The sequence below is a fragment of the Chroicocephalus ridibundus genome, chromosome 3 (genome assembly GCF_963924245.1).
Source record: "Chroicocephalus ridibundus chromosome 3, bChrRid1.1, whole genome shotgun sequence".
Classification (NCBI taxonomy): domain Eukaryota; kingdom Metazoa; phylum Chordata; class Aves; order Charadriiformes; family Laridae; genus Chroicocephalus; species Chroicocephalus ridibundus.
Genome location: NC_086286.1, coordinates 129,260,986 through 129,285,145, shown reverse-complemented (window position 1 = coordinate 129,285,145; position 24,160 = coordinate 129,260,986). Strand labels below are relative to the sequence as shown.

The window sequence follows — 24,160 nt, the reverse complement described above, 5'->3', positions numbered from 1 at the left end:
TGTGGGCGGGGCAGAGCGGCCCCCCAGCAGGGTGGGCTGCGCGCGGGTGACTGACAGGTGCAGGGGGCGGGGCCGGCGCCCCGGACCCCGCCCGGCGGCCGCCACCTGCCCGCGCCGTTGCCATGGCGACAGCAGCCGGCACAAAGGCGCGCGGGGGCGGCCCCGGGTAACCCCCGACCCCCGACCCCCGACGGACCCCATGGGACCCCCCCATGGGACCCCCCCATGGGACCCCCCCGGACACCCCCGACTCACAGCGCCCCGGCACCTCCCTAAGGACCCTCCCCCGGCAACCCCCATGGGCCCCCCCGGCCCCCCCGCGCCCCCGGACCTCACATGGGACCCCCTCCGGACCCCCCCATCACCCCCCATGGACCCCCCCGGACAACCCCGACTCTCAGCGCCCCCGCCCCCCACCCCCCTCCATGGGCCCTCCCCCCGCACCTCCACATTGCCCCCCGGACCCCCTCACGGACCCTCCCCCCCCCGGACTGTCCCCATGTCCCCCCACCCCGGGCCCCCTCGTCCCCCAGGGCACTCGATGGCACCTCTCCATGCCCCCCCCCCCCGTGGCCCCCCCCAACCTCCCCCGTCCCCTCTCCACAGCCCCCCCCCCCAGACCCCCCCGTAGCCCCTCCCGACAACCCATTCCCCCCCCCCGTGGCATCACACGGCTTCCCCACGGCCACCCATGGCAGCCCCCCCAGCAGTGCCCAGTACAGCCCAGTACAGCCCAGTAACACCCAGCACAGCCCAGTACAGCCCAGTACAGCCCAGTAACACCCAGCAGCGCCCAGCACAGCCCGGCAGACCCCGTCAGCAGCGCCCAGTAACACCCAGTGGTTCCCAGTAACACCCAGTACAGCCCAGTACAGCCCAGTAACACCTTGTACAGCCCAGCACAGCCCAGCAGCACCCAGTAACACCCCATGGTTCCCAGTAACACCTTGTACAGCCCAGTAGCGCCCAGTAACACCCAGTGGTTCCCAGTAACACCTTGTACAGCCCAGTACAGCCCAGCAGTGCCCAGTAACACCCTGTGGTTCCCAGTAACACCTTGTACAGCCCAGTACAGCCCAGTAACACCTTGTATAGCCCAGTACAGCCCAGCAGCGCCCAGAAACACCCAGTGGTTCCCAGTAACACCTTGTACAGCCCAGTACAGCCCAGTAACACCTTGTACAGGCCAGTACAGCCCAGCAGCACCCAGTAACACCCCATGGTTCCCAGTAACACCTTGTACAGCCCAGCAGCGCCCAGTAACACCCAGTGGTTCCCAGTAACACCCAGTACAGCCCAGCATCCCCCAGTCCCACCCGGCACAGCCCACCGCCGTGTCCCCCGGCTCGCAAGCGTGTGGGGACGGGGCACAGGAGGACACGGCGATGCTGTCCCCCCCCCCTCCCCGACCCCCCGCCCCGTGCCCTGCGTGCAGCCTGGGGCAGCGGTGGCACAGGTCACCCTGGGCGCAGGACACGTCCCTTGGGGCCCCCAGTACCGGGGGGGGGGACTAGGGGCAGATGGAGGGACCTGCTGCCCCTTCCCCACCCCACCCCCTGTCCCTGTCCCACCCCATCTGTGTCACCCCATCAGGTCCCTGCCCCAACCCGGCACAGCCCCGACCCTCGGTGTGTCCTCGGTCCCCGGAGCACCGTGGTGGCCCTCGGCTGGGCTCGTCCCTGCGGCTGGTGTCCCCCGTGTGACACCGGGGGCTGCGGTTCAGGTTGTGTCTGCCAGGGCCCCCCCCAGCAGCGCTGTCCCCGGCCCGTGTCCCTGCCAGGGCTCTGCCCGCCCAGGGCAGGACTTTGCCTTTGGCCTTGAGTCCCCACTGTCCCCTTCCTCCCGCCTGGCTCCGTCCCGCTGGTGGCAGCTCAGCCCCCGAGCAGAGTGACCTGCCCCTGTGGATTTGCTCATGGCAGAGTCACAGATTTGGGTGGGATGGGACTTTTAAGGACCACCCAGTGGCACCCCCTGCCCTGGGCAGGGACACCTCCCACCAGCCCAGGTTGCTCCAAGCCCCGGCCAACCTGGCCTTGAACCCCTCCAGGGATGGGGCAGCCACAGCTGCTCTGGGCAACCTGGGCCAGGGGCTCACCCCCCTCACACCAAAGAATTTCTTCCCAATAGCTCATCCCAATCTCCCCTCTTCCAGTGTAAAACCCTTCCCCCTCGTCCCATGGCTCCCCTCCCTGCTCCAGAGTCCCTCCCCAGCTTTCCTGGAGCCCCTTGAGGGACTGGCAGGGGCTGGAAGGTCTCTGCGGAGCCTTCTCTTCTCCAGGCTGAACCCCCCCAGCTCTCTCAGCCTGTCCTCCCAGCAGAGGGGCTCCAGCCCTCCCAGCATCTCCGGGGCCTCCTCTGGCCCCGCTCCAACAGCTCCGTGTCCTTCTGATGTCGGTGGTCCCAGCGCTGGAGGCAGCACTGCAGGGCATCGGCCGTTCTCCACCCATCAGTGATGTCCCTCCTTGTCCCCGTCACCTTCTGGAGGCGAGGAGGGGTGCTCACAAGGACCTCGGCAGCCCCTGGGCACCCTTGGGTGCTGCTCTGGGGGGGGTCGGGGTGTCTCAGGAGAGCCCCAGCTCGGTTCTCCTCCATTCTGGGCAGTTTTTCTCCTCCAGGCCCATCTCCAGGCGCTCGTCACCGGTCCCTGCCCTCCCCAGCCCCAGCCCGTCCCTGGGCAGCCCAAATCGTGGGGGGTGGGTGCTCTTCCTGGCCTGGGGGTCCCCTGAAGGCCCAGCCCCCGGCTCAGCCCCAGTGTCCCCGCGTGCCCCCGCAGCCCGTCCCTGCCACCATCCCGTCCCCGTCCCCACAACCCACCCAGCCCCTCGCCCCCACCAGCCCCTCTCCAGGGCTCTGTCCCACAAGGGGTCCCCTGGGCCACCTCGGGGTCCGGCAGAGGGACTGGGGGGTCCCCAGGAGCCTCGTCACCCGCCCGGCACTACCTGGCTGGAGGGGAAACTGAGGCAGGAGCTGCTCGTGGGGCAGAAATGGGGGGCTCCCTCTTTGCTGGGGGCTCTGCACCCCCACACCCCGGCACCGCACGAGTGAAGCCCCCAGTGCCCTGCCCCAGGAGCTGGGCTCAGCCCACCACCCCCCGCACCCAGGGCTGGGACCCCACCACCCGCTGGGACCCCACGGTCACCACCAGGACTCCATTGCCCACCGGGACCCCACTGGGACTCCACCGCCCACTGGGACCACACTGTCACCTGGACCCCACCACCCACCGGGACCCCAGTGCCTGCCGGGACCCCGCCACCCACCAGGACACCACTGTCACCTGGACCCCACCACCCATCAGGACCCCATCACTCACTGGGACCCAAGTGCCCACTGGGACCCCACTGTCGCCTGGACCCCACCACCTGCTGGGACCCCATCACCCACTGGGACGCCATGACCCACACTGGGACCTCGCCACCCACTGAAATCCCAAAGACCCCACCACCCACTGAGATGCCAGTGGGACCCCAGCACCCATCAGGAACCCACCACCCATTGGGACCCCACCACCTGCACCAGGACCCCACCACCCACTGGGACCCCAGTGCCCGCTGGAAGCCCACCATCACCTGGACCCCACCACCTGCACGGGGAACCTACCACCCACTGAAAGCCCATCACCTGCACCAGGACCCCAGCACCCACCGGGACGCCAGTGGGACCCCAGCACCCATCAGGAACCCACCACCCACTGGGACCCCCCCACCTGCCGAGACCCCACGACCCAACAGGACCCCAGCACCCATCAGGAACCCACCACCCACTGGGACCCCCCCACCTGCCGAGACCCCACGACCCAACAGGACCCCAGCACCCATCAGGAACCCACCACCCACTGGGACCCCCCCACCTGCTGAGACCCCACGACCCAACAGGACCCCAGCACCCATCAGGAACCCACCACCCACTGGGACCCCCCCACCTGCCGAGACCCCACGACCCAACAGGACCCCAGCACCCATCAGGAACCCACCACCCACTGGGACCCCCCCACCTGCTGAGACCCCACGACCCAACAGGACCCCAGCACCCATCAGGAACCCACCACCACCCACTGGGACCCCCCCACCTGCCGAGATCCCACCGCCCTCTGTGCCCCCAGGGCCTCCCGGGACCCCCCCACCCACTGGGACCCCCCGTCCCACCCACCGGGCCCCCACCGCTGACCAAGGCCCCACCATCACCTGGACTCCACCACCCACCAGAGCCAGCCCCCCCGCCCATGGCCCCCCCGCCCACCGTGTCGGCCCCCCCGCGCAGAGCACAGAGAGCGCAGGAACTGCAGGGAGCTGGGATTTTTTTTTTTTTTTGTCTCTTTTTTTTTTTCCTCTTTTTTTCTTTTTTTTTTTTGCACAAAAACAGTACATTTATTCAAGTGTTCTCCAGCACAAGTACATTAGAAAGGAGCTCGTCTGCATTATACTCTTCTGGGCACCGAAGGAAGGAAAAAAAAAAATAAAAATAATTAAAAAAAAAAAAAAGGAGGATGGGATGGAAGCGGAACGGACAGACTTTCTACATCTGCTGTACGCATTGACCTTTAATTAGTTCAGAACAGCTATGTCACGAGCAATACTTACACAGATACAACGAGTGCCGGGCAAGCCCCGCGGGCCAGAACCATACGGTGAAATGCACAGTATTCAGCGGCAATAAATAGAGAAGCGACCCTAAAAAAACGAACCAACAAAAAAACGGAAGGAACGAACCGAGAGAGAGAGAAAAAAAGTAGAAAATTAAAAGGGGGCGAGGAGTCGGGGTCGGGGGGAAGAGCAGCCGGGGACGCTGGGCCGGGGGCCGCGGTGGCGCCGGCGCTGCCGGGAATGTGGCGGTGGGGCAGGGGCTGAGCCAAATCCTAGGGGAGGAGGGAACCGGGCTACGCACTTATTCCTCGGGATGAGTACATGATTCCCCACAAATAGTTAAGCGTCAGCTACTTCAATGTCTAGGCTAAAACACATGAAATCTCTCGTTTAGTTTTCAAGTACAAAGTTAAAATGCCTTTTTTGTTTTTGTTTTTGTTTTTTTTTTGTTTTTGTTTTTTTTTCTCGTTTTTTTTTTTAATAATAATATATAAGAGTAAAATAATAGTGCTCTTTGAAACTCCACTACAAGAAAACAAAACAAACAGTCATTGTCCAGACAGCAGACTTAATTTAACAATATATATTTTTAATAAAATGTTTTAGCACCGTGTTTGTCACCTACTCCCTCGGCGGATCTTAAGGAATTTAGGTTGTGGTTTGTTTTTTTTTATTCCTGTTGGTTTTACTGTCTCATCAAGGGCTGTGCAACGAAATTTTGCCTGTTTGTTTTACAAAAAAAGACATGAATCGGGTACGTTAAAAACTGAACTCTTTCCCCAGGCGTCCCCACGGTCCCAACCGCCGCCGGCACCCGCCGCGGAGCCGCCGACGCACCCCCCGGCACCGCCGAGCCCGGCGCCCTTCCAGTTGTGCCGGGACAGGAACCCGCTTCCCGCTGCCACCGGCTCCGGCACCGGCTCCAGGCATCCCACCGCGGGCGCCCGGGACGGGTGCAGGAGCCGCCGGCCGCACCGGGCCGGCACCCAGCGCTGGGACCCGTCCCGCGAAATGCACCGCGGCGCCGAGAGGGTCCCAGGGAAGCGCCGCAGGGCTGTGCCGGGCCGGCGCGGGGTCCGCTGGGACCCCCAAACCCTGCTGCGGGGCCCCGCAGGACCTGCAGACGCTGCTGCGCGGCCACGTGGGATGCGCAGCCGGCGCTGCAGGGCCGTGCAGGACCCGCCGCCAGTGCCGCAGGGCTGCGCGCGCCTCGCATGCGATGCTGCAGGGCCGTGCAGGACCTGCAGACGGTGCTGCAGGGCCACGTAGCACTTGCACCCGGCGCTGCAGGGCCATGCAGGACTCGCCAACGGTGCTGCAGGATTGCGCAGCACTAGCACCCAAACGCTGCAGGGCCGTGGAGCACTCGCACCCGGCGCCGCGGCCATGCAGGACCAGCACCCAGCGGCTGCGGGGCCATGCCAAGAGTCGCAGCCGGAGCTGCAGGGCCATGCAGGACCCGCAGCCAGTGCTGCAGGGCTCCGCGTGACTCGCGTGCGATGCTGCAGGGCCGTGCAGCACCCGCGCCTCGCGCCGTGGGCCATGCAGGACCTGCGCCCGCCGCCGCAGAGCGGTGCAGGACCCGCGGCTGGTGCCGCCGAGCCCTGCAGGACTTGCGAGCGGCGCTGCAGGGCTGCGCAAGGCTCGCGTGCGATGCCGCAGGACCCGCAGCCAGCGCTGCGGGGCCACGCGGCGCCTGCACCCGGTGCGGCGCGGCCGTGCGAGGCTCCCGCCCGCCGCCGCCGCAGCAGTCCCGTGCCAGATCCGGCCCCGGGACTGAGCCAGAGCCCGCAGCCACGGCTCAGCACCCGGGGCCGGGGCGGGGGGGCCACGTCCCGCCTCGCCTCCTTTACCACCCGGCAAAGCTGGGCCCCGCGGAGCCCCCCGCCGCGGCCGCCCCGCGCCGGCTCAGCTCCCCACACCGACAGAGGGGCCTCCGAACCCCCCCGGTAGCACCAAACGTGGTGGGGAGGTGGGGGGGCCCCCAGGGCCGCCCCCCTGCTCGCCCCCCGTCCCAGCACCTCACAGCACCCCGGGGCCGCCGGCGCGGCTCGGTGCCATTTAGCCAGCACCCCGCACCGAGCGGCCGGCGGCCCCCCAGCACCTTTCACAGTTAGAGAAGAGACGGCGAACGGGCCGGAGACCCTCCGTGAGCCTCCCCCGTGCCGTAGCACCAGCCCCTGCCCTGGCCGGAGCCCCTCCGGCTCCAGCGCCGGGCACCGGATCCAGCTGCCGCAGCGGGTGCCGAGCCGGCCCCACCGACCCGCCGCGGCACCCGCAGCTGCCAGACGAGTAGCACCATCCACCGCAATGCCAGCACCTGCCTGCACCCTGCCTGCACCCTGCCTGCCTGCACGCACCATGGCTCCTCTCCGCACCGCCAACGCCGCCACCGCTCGCCCTGCTGCCCTCGGCACCGACACCGCTGCTCCCGCGCCCACCGGGCACCCGTCACCCCAGGACAGGGGCCACCCCCAGCACGGGGCACCACCAGGACACACTCCAAGACCACGCTCAGACAGAGAAGCGATGCCCCACAAGGCGACGCCGTGGGCAGCACCGGGGTCCCCATCCCGCCTCGCCGGGACATCGCTCTCATGCCGACCCCGCGGATGTAGCACCAGGGTGCGGGGACCCGCCGCCGTCCCCCTGTCCCGTGTCAGAAGCGCCCCAAGCCACGCTCCGGCACTGCTCCGTCCCGCGCTCCGCTCCCTGCCTGCCGCAGCCCTGCTGGCGCGGCACCGCCAACAGCCTTCGGCAAAGAGCCCCGATTCACAGCACCCGTGTCCCCCCCAGCAGGCAGCACCCGCAGGCAGGAGCAGGCAGGAGCATCCCGCTGCTGCTACCGCCGGGTCGGGGAAGGAGGGGGGGGGACACAACCAGCACCGACCCGGCCGGGGACGCCACGTACGCAGAAGAGCACCAGTACGTTTGTGCGCGGCGCGGGCAGGACGGGCGGCGCGGGCAGGGCTGGGCAGGGCAGGGCGGGCAAGCGACGCCGCTTTCCGAGGGAGGCGCTTCCTTTTTTTTTTGTTTTTTTTTTTTTTTTTTGTATATATATCTTTTTTTTTTTTTTTCTTTTTAGGACAGAAAAAGGTTATTGCATGACTCGGGATGGAGCCGCTTCCTGCCCGGCCGCTGCCCCCGGCCCCCTCCCGCGCCGCTCGCTCGGAAAGGCCCGGCACGTAAGGCAACATGGAAGCTGATGTCTCGACTCACCCCGCTGTTTAAAAGCACCATTATGAAGTCAGGTTGTACAGTAGTAACAGTACCTTTTATATATATATATATCTATATCTCATATCTATCATATATATATAAACTGTAAACAAGAGGTAACAGCGGCTTCTAGAATTTGCTTTCTTCAAGGTTTCCTGTGTGGTAGGCACCCAAAATACTGTAGAAAAGGTGTGTGTTGTGGTTGTGTGTGTTCTCGGCTTCCCTGCCAGTTGGGTCGGCTCCATATCACCAGTGAACGGTGCTGGTGGAAAAAAGAGTGAGGCTCAAGTCGCTGGGCGTTCGCGGAGCCGGCCGAGCGCCTTTCCCTGCCGCTTTCGCGCTCTCCCCCCCCCCCGAACCTCCTTACAAAGCTCGCCGGGCCGGCGGCCGGGGCGGCGAGCTCGGCGCGAGCTCGGCGCGCGCTCGGCGCAAGACAGAGCGAGCGGGTTTTTCTCCTTCGCCTCCGCTCTCTCCCGGCTGGGGTTTTCCCCGCCGCCCGTTTCCCCTCCTCCGAGAGCGGAGCTGGCGACGGCAGTCTCGTCTCGCCCGCTGCTCCGAGAAGCAGAAACCAAACCAACAGAAAAACCCAGCCAGAAAAGAGCGGAAAATTAAAAGTTTACCCAAAAAAAAATAAAAATATGGTTTTGGTTTTTTTTGTTTGTTTCTCTTTTTTTTTTCGTTTCCTTTTTGTGTTTTTGTCGTTTTCGTTGGTTTTTTTTTTGTGGTTTTTTTTTTTTTTTTTTTTAAATAGGCTAAAAGCTGAACATTGGAAATTCAGGAGAGGACACCGAACCCTTTCGCTCGGGGAGACATGTGCCGGGTTCCCGTCGGGCTGCGAAATCCCGTCTTCTGGGTGCTGACTCTTCTCTCATTCCGTGTTTTCACTTGGCATCGATGGTTTTGTTTCTGACTCGCTCCGTGTCACCAGTTCCTGTCTGTCTCTCTTAAACGCAGGCAAAGTATTCCTTCAGGGGCGCAAAGAGGTGGCGGATCACCGGCACGCTCCAGGATCTGCCGAGCAGTCTCTGCCGGGCCAGGCGGCTCATGTTGGACACGTCTGTGTAATGCACCGGGAAGCCGAAGACCCTGCGGGGGGGACAGGGGGGGACACAACGGGGAGCGGGGTCAGGGGGGTGCCATCCCCAAGGGACGCGGGGTTCCCCCCCACCCCAGCGCGATGCGCAGCCCCGTGGCGAGCCCTGGGCTGGCCGCGGTACCTCTCCATCTCCGTGCACCACAGGATGTCCTCCTTCTCATTCATGAAGACGGGGAAATGCTGGTCCTTGCCCTGCTTGATGGAGTTGGAGCGAGTGGTGATGGTTCGCACTTTGCTGAACTGCAAGAGGCAGAGGCTTGTCACGCTGCGGGGGGACACACACGGAGCCCCCGGCCACGGGCGGGCAGGGCGGGGGGACTCCAATCACAGAATTGTAGGGGTTGGAAGGGACCTCTGGAGATCATCCAGTCCTGGGTGATCCAGGCTGGAGAGGACGGTATCCAGCTGGGGTCTGAACACCTCCAGACTCCCACCCCGGGGTGACGGTGCCACCGCCGCATCCCCCCCCTCCACCCTGGCAGGACCCCTCCCCTGCAGCCCAAGGGGTCCAGGACACCAGGGACGGGCACAGGACCCCACCGCCCCCTCGTCCACGTTGTCCCCACCGGTGGCACGCCGCGGGCCGGAGCTGACCTTGGCTATCCTGCCGTGTTCCAGGCACTCCTGCAGCTCCAGCTTATCGTTGACTGTGGACGCGAGTGGCCTGGGGGCAGAGAGATGGGAAGGTGGGCACAGGAGGCAGCGCCACGTCCCCATGCCAGCACCCACACGGGTGCAGGGCAGCTCTGCTGGCTGGTGGGGGACACTGGGTGGCCAAGGCTGTTTTGAGGGGACAGCATCAGAAGAAGCCGATCCCCACAGGAGCCCACCTGTGGCCACCAGCCATGTGCCACCATGGCCCTTGTTGGGGAGGGACGCTTCCACGCCACCCCACCAGCACGAGGGAGCAAGGACAGGACCAGCCCCCTCTGTGGGGGCCATCACTTTTGGGGTGTGCTGTCACCCAGTGTCACTTTGCCCAGCACTGAGCGGGGCCAGGGGACCCCCAGAGCCATGTCTGGGCTGGGGGAGGACCCAGGGGTCTGGCCCTTTCCGCAGCCCCCGCCCTCCCTCCCGGTGCTGGACCAGGGGCTGGATGACCGGCGGGTGGTGACCGGCATGGCCCCGGTGTGCTGTCACCAACCTGTTCATCCCGGGAAGGTTCCCCCAGAAGTACCGTGCCCGGTGTGCTGCAGACACTTCTTTGGCATCAATCATGACGGGGTTGGACTGTGAGAAGGGCGAGAGGTGAGAAGTCAGCGGGGCTCGGCTGCCGGCGGCGGGGGCAGGACCCTCAGCGACCGCCCGGCACTCACCTCCAGGAAGCGCGAGATGTCCCTCTTGTCGCTCACCCCCATGGCCACCACGTTCTCGAAGAGCCAGAAGAAGGGCCGGTCGTCGCCCTCCTTGGGCCGGGCTTCATGGAGCAGGCGGTAAAACTCGAAGAAGAGCCGGCCGGTGCCCTCTGGGAGGAGAGAGCAAGAAGGGCTGGTGTCAGCGGTGGGGGGCCAGTGTTGGGGGCCAGCCCCAGCCCAGCAAGGAGACACCTACCATAGAGCCCCTTCCTGGCCGGGTTGACGATGGAGAGGTCGTTGCAGGGGCTCCCCCCAATCACCAGGTCGAAGGGCCCCCACTCCTGTATCTGCAAGAGGGAGAGCCCTTGGTAAGCCGGGCGCTGCCGACGGTTCGGGGGACACCGCACCGGCCGGGGGGACGCCTGGACACACGGAGGGGTGGAAGGTGGCTGAGCTCCCCGGCGGGATGGTGAGGCCATGCTGGTGAAGGCCATTGCATGGGGAGATGCAGGACAAGGGACTGAACCAATCTTGGGGACACCGGGGCGCTTTGGGAGGACCCGCTGCCTGCAGGGAGGGGGGGGACATGGGGGAGGGGCGGGCGGGCAGGACGTACGTGTTTCTGGGTGACATTTCGGACGTCCCCGACGTACATGATCTTGCCCTGGTGCCTCACCATGCCCACGGTGATGGAGTCCTCGCACACCTCGGAGGCGATGTAGCGGTCCACCTGGATGCCCAGGTCCTTCAGCACCAGCAGGCCTGCGGGGAGCGGGGCTGGGGTGGGCGGTGCGCGGACCATGGCCCCCCCGGACCTGTCACCACCACTGCCCCCCTCCCCTGCACCCCACCAAGCGCAGAACCCCGAGGGCAGAGGAGACGGCGGGGGCTGCCCATGGGAATATCCGACCCGGGGGTCCCGCTTGTGGCACAGGTCTGTGCACCCGCTGCTTACACCCCGGTGGGTGCGGGACGCCCCTGCCCCGAGGCCGGACAGTTGTGGTGTCCCACTCCCTTCTTCCCCCCATGCTGGTCCCAAGGAGGGTCCCTGCAGGGGCTGCTGAGCCGGGGACCCCAACCCACCTGTGGCGATGCCATCGAAGAGCGAGAGCACCCGGATGGGCTTCCTCTTCTCGGCCGGCACCGGCGGATACACCTTGGGTGGGTCCTGAAAGCAATGGGTGGGTGTCAGGCGGGGAGGGGGGACATGGCGGGCAGCAGGGAGGGGGACGTGGCGGGCAGGGGGGAGCCCGGCTGCGGGGTCCTGCCGCAGGGTCACTCACAAACTCCTGGTCGTGGTTGTTGGCGAAGAACATCTGGAGGCGCGAGGGCCAGTCCTCCCGCCGCCGCAGCAGCCCGTAGACGCCCTTATGGCCGCACATGTAGCAGTTCCAGGGGTCCTCCTTGATGGCCGCCTGGGCCGCCCCCGGGCCCACCAGCAGGTCCACACACTCCACGCAGAAGCACCTGGCAGAGCCAGGAGCCAGCGTCAGCGGCGGGGCTGGGGACGGTGCCCCCTGGCATGGCCACGCTGTCTCAGCCGGCTGCGGCCGTGCCCCTCGGAGGCCCGTGGCAGGGGGGCACATCGGGACCGGCAGCACCACACCAGGACCCAATGCACTGCCCAAACCTCTGCCTGCCCCAGGCAAAGACCTGCAGCTGGAACCTGCGGCATCGCCAAAACCTCCCAGCCCCACACCAGGACTGGGGCACAACCAAAACCTCCCAGCTCCATGCCAAGACTGGGGCATCACCAACCCCCCCCCAAATGGAACGGTGGTACCACCAAAACCTTCACAGACCCAACACAAGGACTGTGGCATCACCAAAACGTCCCAGCCGCAAATCAGGACTGGCATTCACCAGATTCCGATGCCAGGACTGGGCCACCACCAAAACCTTCCCAGCCTAATGCCAAGACTGGGGCATAGAACCACAGAACCACAGAATCCCCTGGGTTGGAAGGGACCCTTCAGACCATCGAGTCCAACCATTGACCACACTGCCACGTCCCTCAGCACCGCGTCTGCCCGGCTTTTCAATCCCTCCAGGGATGGCGACTCCACCACTGCCCTGGGCAGCCTCTTCCAATGCTTCACAACCCTTTCCAGGAGGAAATTGTTCCCGATATCCATCCTAAACCTCCCCTGGCACAACTTGAGGCCGTTTCCTCTTGTGCCATGGCCTGTTCCTTGGGAGAAGAGCCCGACCCCCCCTGGCTACCCCCTCCTTTCAGGGAGCTGTAGAGAGCCAGAAGGTCTCCCCTCAGCCCCCTCTTCTCCAGGCTGAACACCCCCAGCTCCCTCAGCCGCTCCTCACCAGACTTGTGCTCCAGACCCCTCACCAGCTCCGTTGCCCTTCTCTGGACACGCTCCAGCCCCTCAAGGTCTTTCTTGGCGTGAGGGGCCCAAACCTGGACACAGCCCTCGAGGTGGGGCCTCCCCAGTGCCCAGTCCAGGGGGACGGTCGCTGCCCCACTCCTGCTGGCCACACTGGTGCTGACACAGGCCAGGATGCTGGTGGCCTCCTTGGCCACCTGGGCACACTGCTGGCTCATACTCAGCCGCTGTCGACCAACACCCCCAGGTCCTCATCCGCCGGGCAGCTCTCCAGCCACTCTGCCCAGCCTGGAGCGTCCATGGGGTTGGTGTGACCCATGGGGTTGGTGTGACCCAAGGGCAGGACCCGGCACTTGGCCTTGTTGAACCTCACACCATTGCCCCTGGGCCATCCATCCAGCCTGTCCAGATCCCTCCGTAGAGGCTCCCTACCCTCCCACAGATCGACACTCCCGCCCAACTTGGTGTCCTCTGCAAACTGACTGAGGGTGCACCCGATCCCCTCCTCCAGGTCGTCCATAAAGACATTAAACAGAACTGGCCCCGACACCGAGCCCTGGGGAACACCGCTGTGACCGGCCACCAACTGGACTGAACTCCATTCACCACCGCTCTCTGGGCCGGGCCGGCCAGACAGCTTTTCACCCAGCGAAGGGTACGCCCATCCGAGCCACGGGCAGCCAGTTTCTCCAGGAGAATGCTGTGGGAAACTGTGCCAAAGGCTTTACTGAAGTCTAGGTAGACAACATCCACAGCCTGTCCCTCATCCACCAAGTGGGTCACTTTGCCGCAGAAGGAGATCACGTTGGTCAAACAGGACCTGCCTTCCACGAACCCCTGCTGATGGGGCCCGGTGGCCTGGCTGTCCTTCATGTGCTGCATAATGGCACTCAGGATGATCTGTTCCGTGACCTTCCCGGGCACTGAGGTCAGGCATCGCCAAAACCTCCCAGCCCCATGCCAAGACTGGGGCATCACCAACCCCCCTCAAACGGAACGGTGGTACCACCAAAACCTTCCCAGCCCCACACCACAACTGTGGCATCACCAAAACGTCTCAGCCCCACACCAGGGCTGGCATCACCAAATTCCAGGGCCAGGACTGAGGCGCCACCAAAACCTTCCCAGCCCCTTGCTGGGACTGGGGCATTGCCAAAACCTCCCCCTGGTCCCACATCAGGACCAAGGCATCACCAAAACCTCCCAGTCCCATACCAAGACTGTGGCATCGCCAAAATATCCTAGCCCCACACCAGGACTGGCATCGCCAAAACCTCCTCAGACCCATGCTGAACTGCAGCATCACCAAAACTTCCCCCAGCCCCACGACGGGATGGTGGCACCACCAAAACCTCCCCAGCCCCACGCCTGAACCATGGCACCACCAAAACCTCCCCAGTCCCATACCTGGACTGTGGCATCACCAAAACCTCCCCCAGCCTCATGCCACGACTGTGGCATCACCAAAACCTTCCCAGCCCCACAGCAGGACTGGGCCATCACCAAAATCCCTCCAGCCTCATGTCAAGGCCAGGGTGAATCACCAAGACCCCACAACAGAATTGTGGTACCACCGAAACCTCCCCAGCCCCACGCAAGGATTGTGGCATCACCAAAATCTCCCAGCCCCACGCCAGGACCACGGAACCACCAAAACCTCCGCAGCCCCACACTGGGACGGCAGCATCACCGAAACCTCCCCAGCCCCAGCCCAGGACCATGGCACCACCAAAACCTCCCCAGCCCCACACTGGGCCGGCGGCCCCGGACCTGCAGCAGTTGTTGTTGCCGCACATGAGCACCTCGCGGCCACCACAGCAGATGGTGCAGTAGGACTGGTAGCCGTCGTCGTCGTACTGGTACGCGCACTCCAAGAAGCAGTTCTGGGGGAGAAGGAGAGTCAAGGCGTGAGTGTGGCACAGCCCGAGCCCTGTGCTGGGGACGCCAGGACGCTGCCACGAGGCCGATGGGGCGGCTCCTGGCAGAGGGGTCTGGCAGACAGACCCCTGGGACAGGGCGTGTGGGGGGAGCCGGCCGTGCCCGCCTGGTGCCGGGGCTGCCTGCACTGTGCCGTACCTTGCAGTTTTGGCACATTCCTCCGATAAATAGAGGGTGCTCCAGGGTCACGTTGAGGCTCCCACAGGAGATGCAGATGTCTGGGGTGTAGGAGGGGAGATGTTACCCCCAGGCTCTGCCACCCCCCCCGGCACCCCACACCGGGGCGAGCCCGGCATGTGGGGAGCAGTCCGACCCCGAGCCACCTCCTGCTGCTGCCCCCGGCAAACACTCACCCCCCGTGTCTGGGTCACACCGGCTTCACCCCCTGAACTGGGGAGTGGCAGAGCCCCCTGCAAGCCCCAAGTTGCCGACACCACCGGGACAGCCACCGTGGTGCGATGTGAGCAACCCTGGGGACAGCGGGGCAGGGCTCCCACCGCCTCCCTGTCCCCATCCCTTCCATCAACAGCCCCCCCTCAGCCCTGCCTCGCTCCATCCCCAGCCTCAGCCCTCCCTGTGCTGGTATCCCCCGTCCCGGGGAGTGTCCCAGGGGTCCCTGCCGCCACCCAGGACAGCACACCATCAAAGCCCCTGCTGCCAGCCAGGCTGAAGGATGGGACGAACCTATCCCTCAGCTCCTTAGACACCCCCCGCCCCTCTGAGCCCCCTCTGCCTCCTGGCTCTGCAGCCAGAATTGGTGCCCAGCTGGGGAAAAACCCCGTCCCCGGGAGCAGGACGTGTCCCAGCCCCACACTCACCTTCGATGTTCCTGCATTTCTGCCGGACCTCGTAAACGAGCCGCTCTGGGAAGGGACAGGAGTGTCAGAGTGGAGGGGTCCTGCCCGGTGCCAGCCCTGCCCCAGCCAGGTCCCCTCTGCGCAGCCCCCAGAGGGAGACAAATGGAGGGGACCCCCGGGAGGGAATGTCCCCAGTGGAGAAGGGAACCAGGCATAGAGCAGCTTTCACCCCACAGCCCCGCCATGAGCATGGCCCTCCCAGCACTGGGTCCCTGGCACGGCCACGGCCAAGCAAAGCCCCGTGGAGAGCGGGGGTGGGTGCGGGGGCATCCCCGACCCCCCGGGCAGTACCTCGGGTGCGCTCGTCGATGATCTCCTTGACCTTGGGCTTCTCTGTTGTGCTTTTCCTGGGTTTTTTGGCGGGTGGGGGCGGTGCGTAGGCAGCTGCTTCTGGCTCTACCCACATCTCCGTGTAAACTTCTTTGTAGGGGTTTCGCTCCTCTGAAATGGGTGTGTGGGGTCCCATCAACGGGGGTCCCATCAACAGGATTCCCATCAATGGCCCTGTGTCCCGCAGGGGGATCTGTCTGCCCCCCGGGACCTGCCAGCCCCACGGAGCTTCCTCTGCCAAAGCTTGCGCTGGCCTGGTGGCCAAGGGTCCCGGGGGACATTTGCCAGGGCCACCAAGCAGGTCCCTGTGACTCCCCCCGACTCACCTTCGGGGGGCTCTAGGCCCTTGGGGCCGGAGGGCTGGAAGCCGCCCAGGGCCCACTCGATCATCTGCTTGTTCTGGATCTCCACCACCTTGGAGGTGTCGGTCTCGTCGTTCTCGGGGCACGCCGGGAAGATCTTCCCTGCTCTGCTGCTCGCCACCTGCCAGGGCAGCCCCAGCCCTGGCCGTCACCCACCTGCCGAGGAGGTCCCCAGCGCCAGGCCCCCCCCCAGCTGCTCCAGACGCTGCCCACATTGCCCAACCGGGCAGCCCCCTACCCCCAAGGGACGTACATGGTCATACACACCCCCGTCGTCCCACAAGAAACCCCCAACACCTCTCAGCACTGCCAAGAGCCCCCCAGAGAGCCAGGACCCCCCCCCAGCATCACCCCCCAGCGACCTCGGCAACTCTGCAGAGACCCCAACCTGTCCCCCAGCTTCCCAACAGACCTCCAGACACCCTTGGCTGGGACAAGAGCCCCCCAGAATCTCTCTAGGGAGTCCTCTAGATCCCCCCCACCCTTTTAAGAGACATCCTGTGCCCCCCTGGATGTTGCTGGGTGCAGGAGGTGAGGGAGGGACAGATCCTGGCAGGGCGGAGGGGCAGCTGCCTGCTCCCATGGATCCTGCCTGGGGCTGGCCACCGATGTCCCCCCAAAACATGCCGGTGCGGGGGGGCCGGTGCCACCCTGCAGCTGCGGGCACTCACCTGCAGCACCTCATAGATGGCTTTGCGGTACATGGGCTGCTTGTTGTAGGTGGCCTGGTGGAAGGCGCTGGCGAAGGAGCTGAGTGGCAGGAGCTTCTCCACGCAGACCTGGGGGACAGAGGGGACGTCGCTGTGAGCTGGGGGATGTCTGGGGACAGGGGGGAGTACGGCCGGACCCCCACCCCACGGGTGCCACTTACCACCGAGAACTTGCCGTCTCCGAACCACATCACCCAGCGGGTGCCCTCGGCCGCCCGGCTCCGGCCCGTCATCCACCAGGAGACGATGCGCCCAGGCCACCAGGAGAAGCCGCGCAGCTTGCCCCACACCAGCTCACCAATGCCGAAACCCCGGCCATCCTGTGCCGGGAGAGGGGACAAGGGGGTGTCAGGGTGCCCGCGGGCGGGTGGCCCTGGGGTCAGCAGCCCTGCAAACCCCCCCCGTTCCCCATCCAGCTCTTGCCCTCACCTCGTACTCGGGCTCGTCGTCGGCTGACTTGGAGGTGTTCTTGTCGACGGCGTCGGCCACCACAGGCTCAGGCGTGGTGGCCACGTTGGGCGAGGCGGGGTCGGTGGGCTGCTGCGAGGCGGGGGGGCTGGCCTCCTCCTCCTTCTGGGGCTCGGCCCGCGGCGTCTCCTCCACCACGTTCATCACGGCGATCACCTTCGCCTTCTTCTCCGCCTGGGGGGGGTGACACACACACACACCGGTCATGGCTGCACCCCAAGAGGTAGCCACGGTGCTGCTGGCGGGGGGTGGCACCACCCAGACCCTGCCATGGCCCTGGCAGCCCCCCAGGGCAGCCCCCCCCCCCCGGCAGTGGGTGCTATTGCACAGCCTCCCTGGGTAGCGTGGACACCCCTCCTCCAAGGGCAGCTTGGGCGTCTCCCCTTCGCCCCCGTGCCTCAGTTTCCCTCTGTAGTCGGCAGCGGATGGCTCAGGGAGCACCTGCAAAGCTGCTGGGAGGTGGGGAGATGGCGGCCCCCCCACAGGGGGCTGTCCCTGGATGTCCCCCCCGCCTCCCAGCCTGGCTCCCCCAGGACACAGCCTGGCCCCAGCGATGCCAGAGCAACCACGGCTCCAGCCCCGCACATCATGTCACATCCCCCCCCCGGCCCCCAGCACCCCAACCTCGCTGCCCGCCCGGGGTCCCCGTCCCCGACCCCCCCGCACCCCTCCTGCCTCTTCCAAAGCATAAAGCCCTGCACCCCCAACCCCCAGGGCCGGTCCCCTGGGGGGCCCTGTCCCCCCTGTCCCCTGGGGAGGCCTGAGCCCCCCCCCCCCGGCCCCTCAGCCCTGTCCCCTGGGGGATCCTTCCCCGCCCCCCCCCGCCTCTGTCCCGGGACACCCCCCCGGGACACCCCGCGCCCCCGTGTCACCCCCTCCGGGTGTCCCGGTGCCCCCTATCCCGGGCACCCCCAGCCCCGCGGGCCTCCCCGGCCCGGGCACCCGCTGTCACCGGGACAAGCGTGTTGGACGGCCATGGCCGGGCCGGGCCGAACTGAGCCGAGCCGAGCTGAACTAAGTCGAACTCAGCCGAGCCCAAACGAACTGAGCCGAACTGACGCGAGCCGAGCCGAACCCAAACGAACTGAACCGAACGCCACCGAACTGAAACGAGCCCATATGCACTGAGCCGAGCCGAGCCGAACTAAGCCGAACCCAAACGAACTGAGCCGAACCCTACCGAACTAAGCCGAATCACACCGAACTGAGCCGAACCCTACCGAACTAAGCCGAACCCAGACGAACTGAGCCGAACCCAGAAGAACTGAGCAGAGCCGCCCTCCCCTTGGTGGCCACCTACCCATGCGGGCTGGGCGCCGCGACGGGCCGGTCCGAACTGAGCCGAGTTGCCGAGACCGGCCGAGCCGAGCCGAGCCGAGCCGGGCCGAACTGAGCCGAGTGGAGCCGAACCCAGCCGAGTCGAACCGAGTCGGTCCGGGTCCGTGCCGAACTGAGCCGATCCGATCCGAGGGGTCGGGTCCGGTCCGTCGGTCGGGGCCAGGCCCGTCGGTTCTTTGTCTGGGATCCCGGGTCACATGGTGCCTCCCGGCCCGGCTGGTTGGCTGGGCGGGGAGGGGCCGCGCGGCGACGGGGGGGACACACCGGATCCCCCCCCCGCCACCTCCTTCCCGGCGCCTCGAACCGGACCGGCAACCCGGGTCGGCAACTCGCCTCGGCAACCAGTCGGGTCGTCGCAGCTCGGCCCGGCCCGGCTCGGCAACTCGGGTCGGTCCGGCCTCTCTCGGGTCGGTCCGGGTCGGTAACTCGGCTGAGTTCGGCTCCACTCGGCTCAGTCCGGCTCCGCTCGGGTCGGGCCGGCTCGGCTCCTTTCGGCTGCCTTCGGCTCTGCTCGACTCGGCTGGGTTCGGCTCAGTTCGGCTCCGCTGGGCTCGGCTAAGTTCGGATAGGCTCAGCTCGGCTACCCCGGTTCGGCTCCTCTCGGCCCCGTTCGGCTCAGTTCGGCCCCGCTCGGCAGGGGCCGGCTCTCACCGTGGCCCGTGGCCCGGTCCCGCTCGTCTCGGCTCCGGTGTCCCCGCGGCCCCTTCCTCCCGGTCCTCACCGGCCCGCGATCCGGGCTGGGCCGGGCCCTCCCGCCGCCTTTTGTCCCCCCGGGCCGCGGCCCCCCCGGCCTTTGTGCAGCGGAGCGGGACGGGGGGATGGTGGGGGGGGGGGGGCGGCGGCGCCCCGGGGGGCCGCGCCCGGCACGGCAGGAATCCGCCCCGGGGCCCGGGCCCCCACCTCCCGGCGGCCGGCTCCCCCGTGCACACGGGTCCGGCTGGCACCCACCCCTGCACCAGTTCAGCCCAGTACTGACACTGGTCAGGGACCACATCACGCAGTTCGGCCCAGTGTGGATGCTGCTCTGGGGCCACGTCACCCAGTTCAGCCCAGTACGGACGCAGGTTTGGGGCCACATCACCAGTTCAGCCCAGTATAGGCACTGGTCAGGGACCACATCATCCAGTATGGCCCAGTATGGACACTGGTTTATGACCACATCACCCAGCTCAGACCACTATGGACACTGTTCTGGGGCCACATCATCCAGTTCAGCCTAGTCTGGACACTGGTCTGGAACCATATAACCCAGTTCAGCCCAGTACAGGCACTGCTCTGTGACCACATCACCCAGTTCAGACCAGTACAGACACTGTTCTGGGGCCACATCATCCAGTTCAGCCTAGTCTGGACACTGGTCTGGAACCATATAACCCAGTTCAGCCCAGTACAGGCACTGCTCTGTGACCACATCACCCAGTTCAGACCAGTACAGACACTGTTCTGGGGCCACATCACCCACAGAATCACGGAATGGTTTGGGTGGGAAGGGACCTTAAAGCCCCCCCAGTGCCACCCCCTGCCCTGGGCAGGGACACCTCCCACCAGCCCAGGTTGCTCCAAGCCCCGGCCAACCTGGCCTTGAACCCCTCCAGGGATGGGGCAGCCACAGCTTCTCTGGGCAACCTGGGCCAGGGGCTCACCCCCCTCACACCAAAGAATTTCTTCCCAATAGCTCATCCAAATCTCCCCTCTTCCAGTGTAAAACCCTTCCCCCTCGTCCCACGGCTCCCCTCCCTGCTCCAGAGTCCCTCCCCAGCTTTCCTGGAGCCCCTTGAGGGACTGGCAGGGGCTGGAAGGTCTCCGCGGAGCCTTCTCTTCTCCAGGCTGAACCCCCCCAGCTCTCTCAGCCTGTCCTCCCAGCAGAGGGGCTCCAGCCCTCCCAGCATCTCCGGGGCCTCCTCTGGCCCCGCTCCAACAGGTCCATGTCCTTCTTGTGGTGAGGGCTCCAGAGCTGGACGCAGTACTCCAGGTGGGGTCTCACCAGAGCGGAGCAGAGGGGCAGAATCACCTCCCTCGCCCTGCTGCCCACGCTTCTTTTAATGCAGCCCAAGATGCGGTTGGCTCTCTGGGCTGCAAGCGCCCATTGCCTGCTCATGTTGAGCTTCTTGTCCACCAGCACCCCCAAGTCCTTCTCCTCAGGGCTGCTCTCCATCCATTCTCCACCCAACCTGTATTTGTGCTTGGGATTGCCCCAACCCAGGTGCAGGACCTTGCACTTGGCCTGGTTGAACTTCATGAGGTTGGCATGGGCCCACCTCTCCAGCCTGTCAAGGTCCCTCTGGATGGCATCACTTCCCTCCAGCGTGTCGACTGCCCTGCAGAGCTTGGTGTCGTCGACAAACTTGCTGAGGGTGCACCTGATCTCACTGTCCATGTCGCTGACAAAGACGTTAAACAGCACTGGTCCCAGCACTGACCCCTGAGGAATGCCACTCGTCATGGGCTTCCATGTGGACATTGCGCCATTGACTGCAACCCTTTGAGTGCGGCCATCTAGCCAGTTCCTTCACCAGTTCAGACCAGTACAGACACTGCTCTGGGGCCACATCACCCAGTTCGGCCCAGCTCAGACAAGGTCTGGGACCAGAAGAGCCACCAAAAGAACCCCGAGCTGAAGGAGATCTGGTCCCTCCCCTGCCAGACCAAAGGCAGTGACAAAGAGAGGCCAGTGAACGGAGGCTAGTCCCTACCAGGGGAGGCAAGCGAAGCCCCTCCTTGCCCACAGCCCCTGGCCAGGTGCCCCTGCACAACAGGTGTGAGGGTCTTGGGGGGGTAGGCCGACCCACGGATGGCATGGAAGATGGCTTGGCCACACCAGAAGAGATGCCGGGAGCAGCAAGGCCTACCCCCAGTTTAAAAACTGCCTCTGCCAGGAAGAAGAGGCGAGTTGCAGTAGCAGGAGACTCCCTTCTGCGGGGAAGAGACGGCCCGACGTGCCGGGCAGACCCTCTGGACAGGGAGGTACGCTGCCTCCCCGGCGCCCGGGTCAGGGACGTCACTCGAAAATTCCCCGCCTGGTTCAGCCCTCGGGCTACTGCCCGCTGCTGCTCTTTCACGGGGGTGGTGACGAGGTGGCAACACGTGGCCCAAGAGCAGTCCAGAGAGACTCCAGGGCCTTGGGAAGGTTAATAAGGCGGTCTGGGGCGCAGGGTGTCCGTTCTGTTCTCCCAGTTACAGGCAGGGACGCTGTAAGGAACAGACGTGCGCAATCTATCAGCACCCGGCTCCACGGCTGGTGTCACCGCAGCAGTTTTGGGTTTTTCGACAACGGGATGGCCTACGCGGCACCAGGCTTGTTGGCATCGAACGGGGCTCATCTCTGTGAAAGGGGGAAGCGGGTCTTTGCTCGTGAGCTAGCAGGGCTCGTTGACCGGGCTTTAAAGTAGGCTTGTTGGGAGAGGGGGATGCCACACGGCTTGCTCGTGACAAGCCGAGGGACGATGCTCCAAGGTCTGAGGGGTGGCTCACTAGTGAAGGCCCTCAACCTGTTGCTCCGAGACGTGCTGGGTACGCTGCAGCACACTCGAAGTCTTACGGGGACGAGCCAGGGGCTCCTGAGGAGGGAGGAGCCGGGGAGTCACAGATAAAACACCCCAGAGGAAGACCACCTGAAGAGCAGCAGGAAGGAAAAGCAACCGCTCCAGCCAGGGAGACAGCTTCACCAGGCGCCCAGCTGAAGAGCCTTTACGCGACTGCACGCGGCATGGGAAATAAGCAAGAGGAGTTGGAGATGTGCGCGCACCGCCAGGGCTACGATCTCGTTGGCATCACAGAGACGTGGTGGGATGGCTCTTATGATTGGAGCGTTGGAATGGATGGATACTGACTCTTCAGGAAGGACAGGCTGGGAAGATGAGGAAGGGATGTTGCCCTCTCTGTCAGTGAACAGCTGGAGTCCATGGAGCTCCACGTGGGCATGGATGAAGACCCAACAGAGAACTTATGGGTCAAGATTAAAGGGAATGCAGGGGCAGGGGACATTACAGTAGGGGTCTGCGACAGGCCACCTGACCAGGACAACAGAGCGGATGAGGCCCTCCATAGACAGATAGGAGCAGCATCATGTTCACAGACCCTGGTCATCATGGGCGACTTCAACCACCCCAGTATCTGTTGGAAGGACAACGCAGTGGGGCACAAGAAATCCAGGAAGTTCTTGGAATGTGTCGATGCCAACTTTCTTCTTCAAATGGTAGGGGAGCCAACAAGGAGAGGAACTATGGCGGACCTTGTCCTTACCAACAAGGAGGGGCTGGTGGCGAGTGTCAAGCTCAAGGGTAGCCTCGGCTGCAGTGATCATGAAACGGTGGAATTCAAGATCCTTTGGGCAGCGAGGAGAGCGTGCAGCAAGCTCACTACCTGGACTTCAAGAGAGCAGACTTTGGCCTCTTGAGGGACCTGCTTGGCAGGGTAACATGGGAAAAAGCACTGGAGGGGAGAGGGGAGCAGGAGAGCTGGTTGCTCTTCAAGGATCACCTCCTCCAAGCACAGGAGCGGTGCATCCCAAGAATGAAGAAGTCAGGCAAAAATGCCAGGAGGCCTGCGTGGATTAACAAAGAGCTCCTGGATGAGCTCAAGGGCAAAAAGGAGGCCTACGGAGGGTGGAAGCAAGGATGGGTTGACTGGGTGGAATACAGAGAAACTGTCTGAGCGACCAGAAACCAGATTAGGCAAGCTAAAGCCCAGACGGAATTAAATCTGGCTAGGGGCACCAAGGATAACAAGAAAAAACTTCTATAAGTACGTCAGGGGTAAAGGCAAGTCAAGGGAAGACGTGGGCCTTCTCAGGAAGGAGACAGGAGACCTGGTCACCCAGGGTATGGAGAAGGCTGAGGTGCTGAATGACTTTTTCGCCTTGGCCTTCACCGGCAAGGGCTCCAACCACACCACCCAAGTTGCAGGATGCAAAGGCAGGGGCTACAAGAATGAAGAACCACCCACTGTAGGAGAGGATCAGGTTCGGGACCATCTGAGGAACATGAAGGTGCGTAAGTCCATGGGACCGGATGAAATCCATCCACGGGTCCTGAGGGAGATGGCAGATGAAGTCGCCAAGCCACTTTCCACTATATTTGAAAAGTCGAGGCAGGCTGGTGAAGTTCCCGCTGATTGGAAAAGGGGAAACAGAACCCCCATTTTCAAAAAGGGAAAAAAGGAAGACATGAGGAACTACAGACCGGTCAGTCTCACCTCTGTGCCTGGCAAGGTCATGGAGCAGATCCTCCTGGAAACTCTGCTAAGGCACATGAAAAATAAGGAGGTGATCGGTGACAGCCAACATGGCTTCACCAAAGGCAAACGGTGCCTGACGAATTTGGTGGCCTTCTATGAGCAACCGACACCATCTACCTGCACTTATGCAAAGCATTCAACACTGTCCCGCATGACATCCTGGTCTCTAAATTGGAAAAGCATGGATGTGATGGATGGACCACTCGGTGGGTAAGGAACTGGCTAGATGGCCACACTCAAAGGGTTGCAGTCAATGGCTCAATGTCCACATGAAAACCAGTGACGAGTGGCGTTCCTCAGGGGTCAGTGCTGGGACCAGAGAGCCAACCGCAGCCTGGGCTGCATTGAAAGAAGCGTGGGCAGCAGGGCGAGGGAGGTGATTCTGCCCCT

General features: G+C 64.4%; 1 protein-coding gene across 2 annotated transcripts in view; it reads right to left on the bottom strand.

Moving 5' to 3' along the window:
* Positions 1 to 7,666: 7,666 nt before the first annotated feature.
* The window catches only part of DNMT3A (DNA methyltransferase 3 alpha), a 46,259-nt gene continuing 29,765 nt past the window's right edge, over positions 7,667 to 24,160 (bottom strand). For both annotated transcript variants that reach the window (XM_063330812.1, XM_063330811.1), the window contains exons 7-23: positions 17,159 to 17,371; positions 16,891 to 17,049; positions 16,691 to 16,798; positions 15,984 to 16,140; positions 15,619 to 15,768; positions 15,289 to 15,333; positions 14,609 to 14,688; positions 14,303 to 14,415; positions 11,477 to 11,660; positions 11,277 to 11,361; positions 10,810 to 10,955; positions 10,450 to 10,540; positions 10,215 to 10,363; positions 10,043 to 10,128; positions 9,493 to 9,562; positions 9,020 to 9,138; positions 7,667 to 8,888 (exon numbers count right to left, since the gene is read on the bottom strand). In XM_063330812.1, the coding sequence (XP_063186882.1) occupies positions 8,747 to 8,888; positions 9,020 to 9,138; positions 9,493 to 9,562; positions 10,043 to 10,128; positions 10,215 to 10,363; positions 10,450 to 10,540; positions 10,810 to 10,955; positions 11,277 to 11,361; positions 11,477 to 11,660; positions 14,303 to 14,415; positions 14,609 to 14,688; positions 15,289 to 15,333; positions 15,619 to 15,768; positions 15,984 to 16,140; positions 16,691 to 16,798; positions 16,891 to 17,049; positions 17,159 to 17,371 (2,097 nt within the window). In that variant the 3' untranslated portion in view covers positions 7,667 to 8,746. The remainder of the gene's footprint in view (positions 8,889 to 9,019; positions 9,139 to 9,492; positions 9,563 to 10,042; positions 10,129 to 10,214; positions 10,364 to 10,449; positions 10,541 to 10,809; positions 10,956 to 11,276; positions 11,362 to 11,476; positions 11,661 to 14,302; positions 14,416 to 14,608; positions 14,689 to 15,288; positions 15,334 to 15,618; positions 15,769 to 15,983; positions 16,141 to 16,690; positions 16,799 to 16,890; positions 17,050 to 17,158; positions 17,372 to 24,160) is intronic.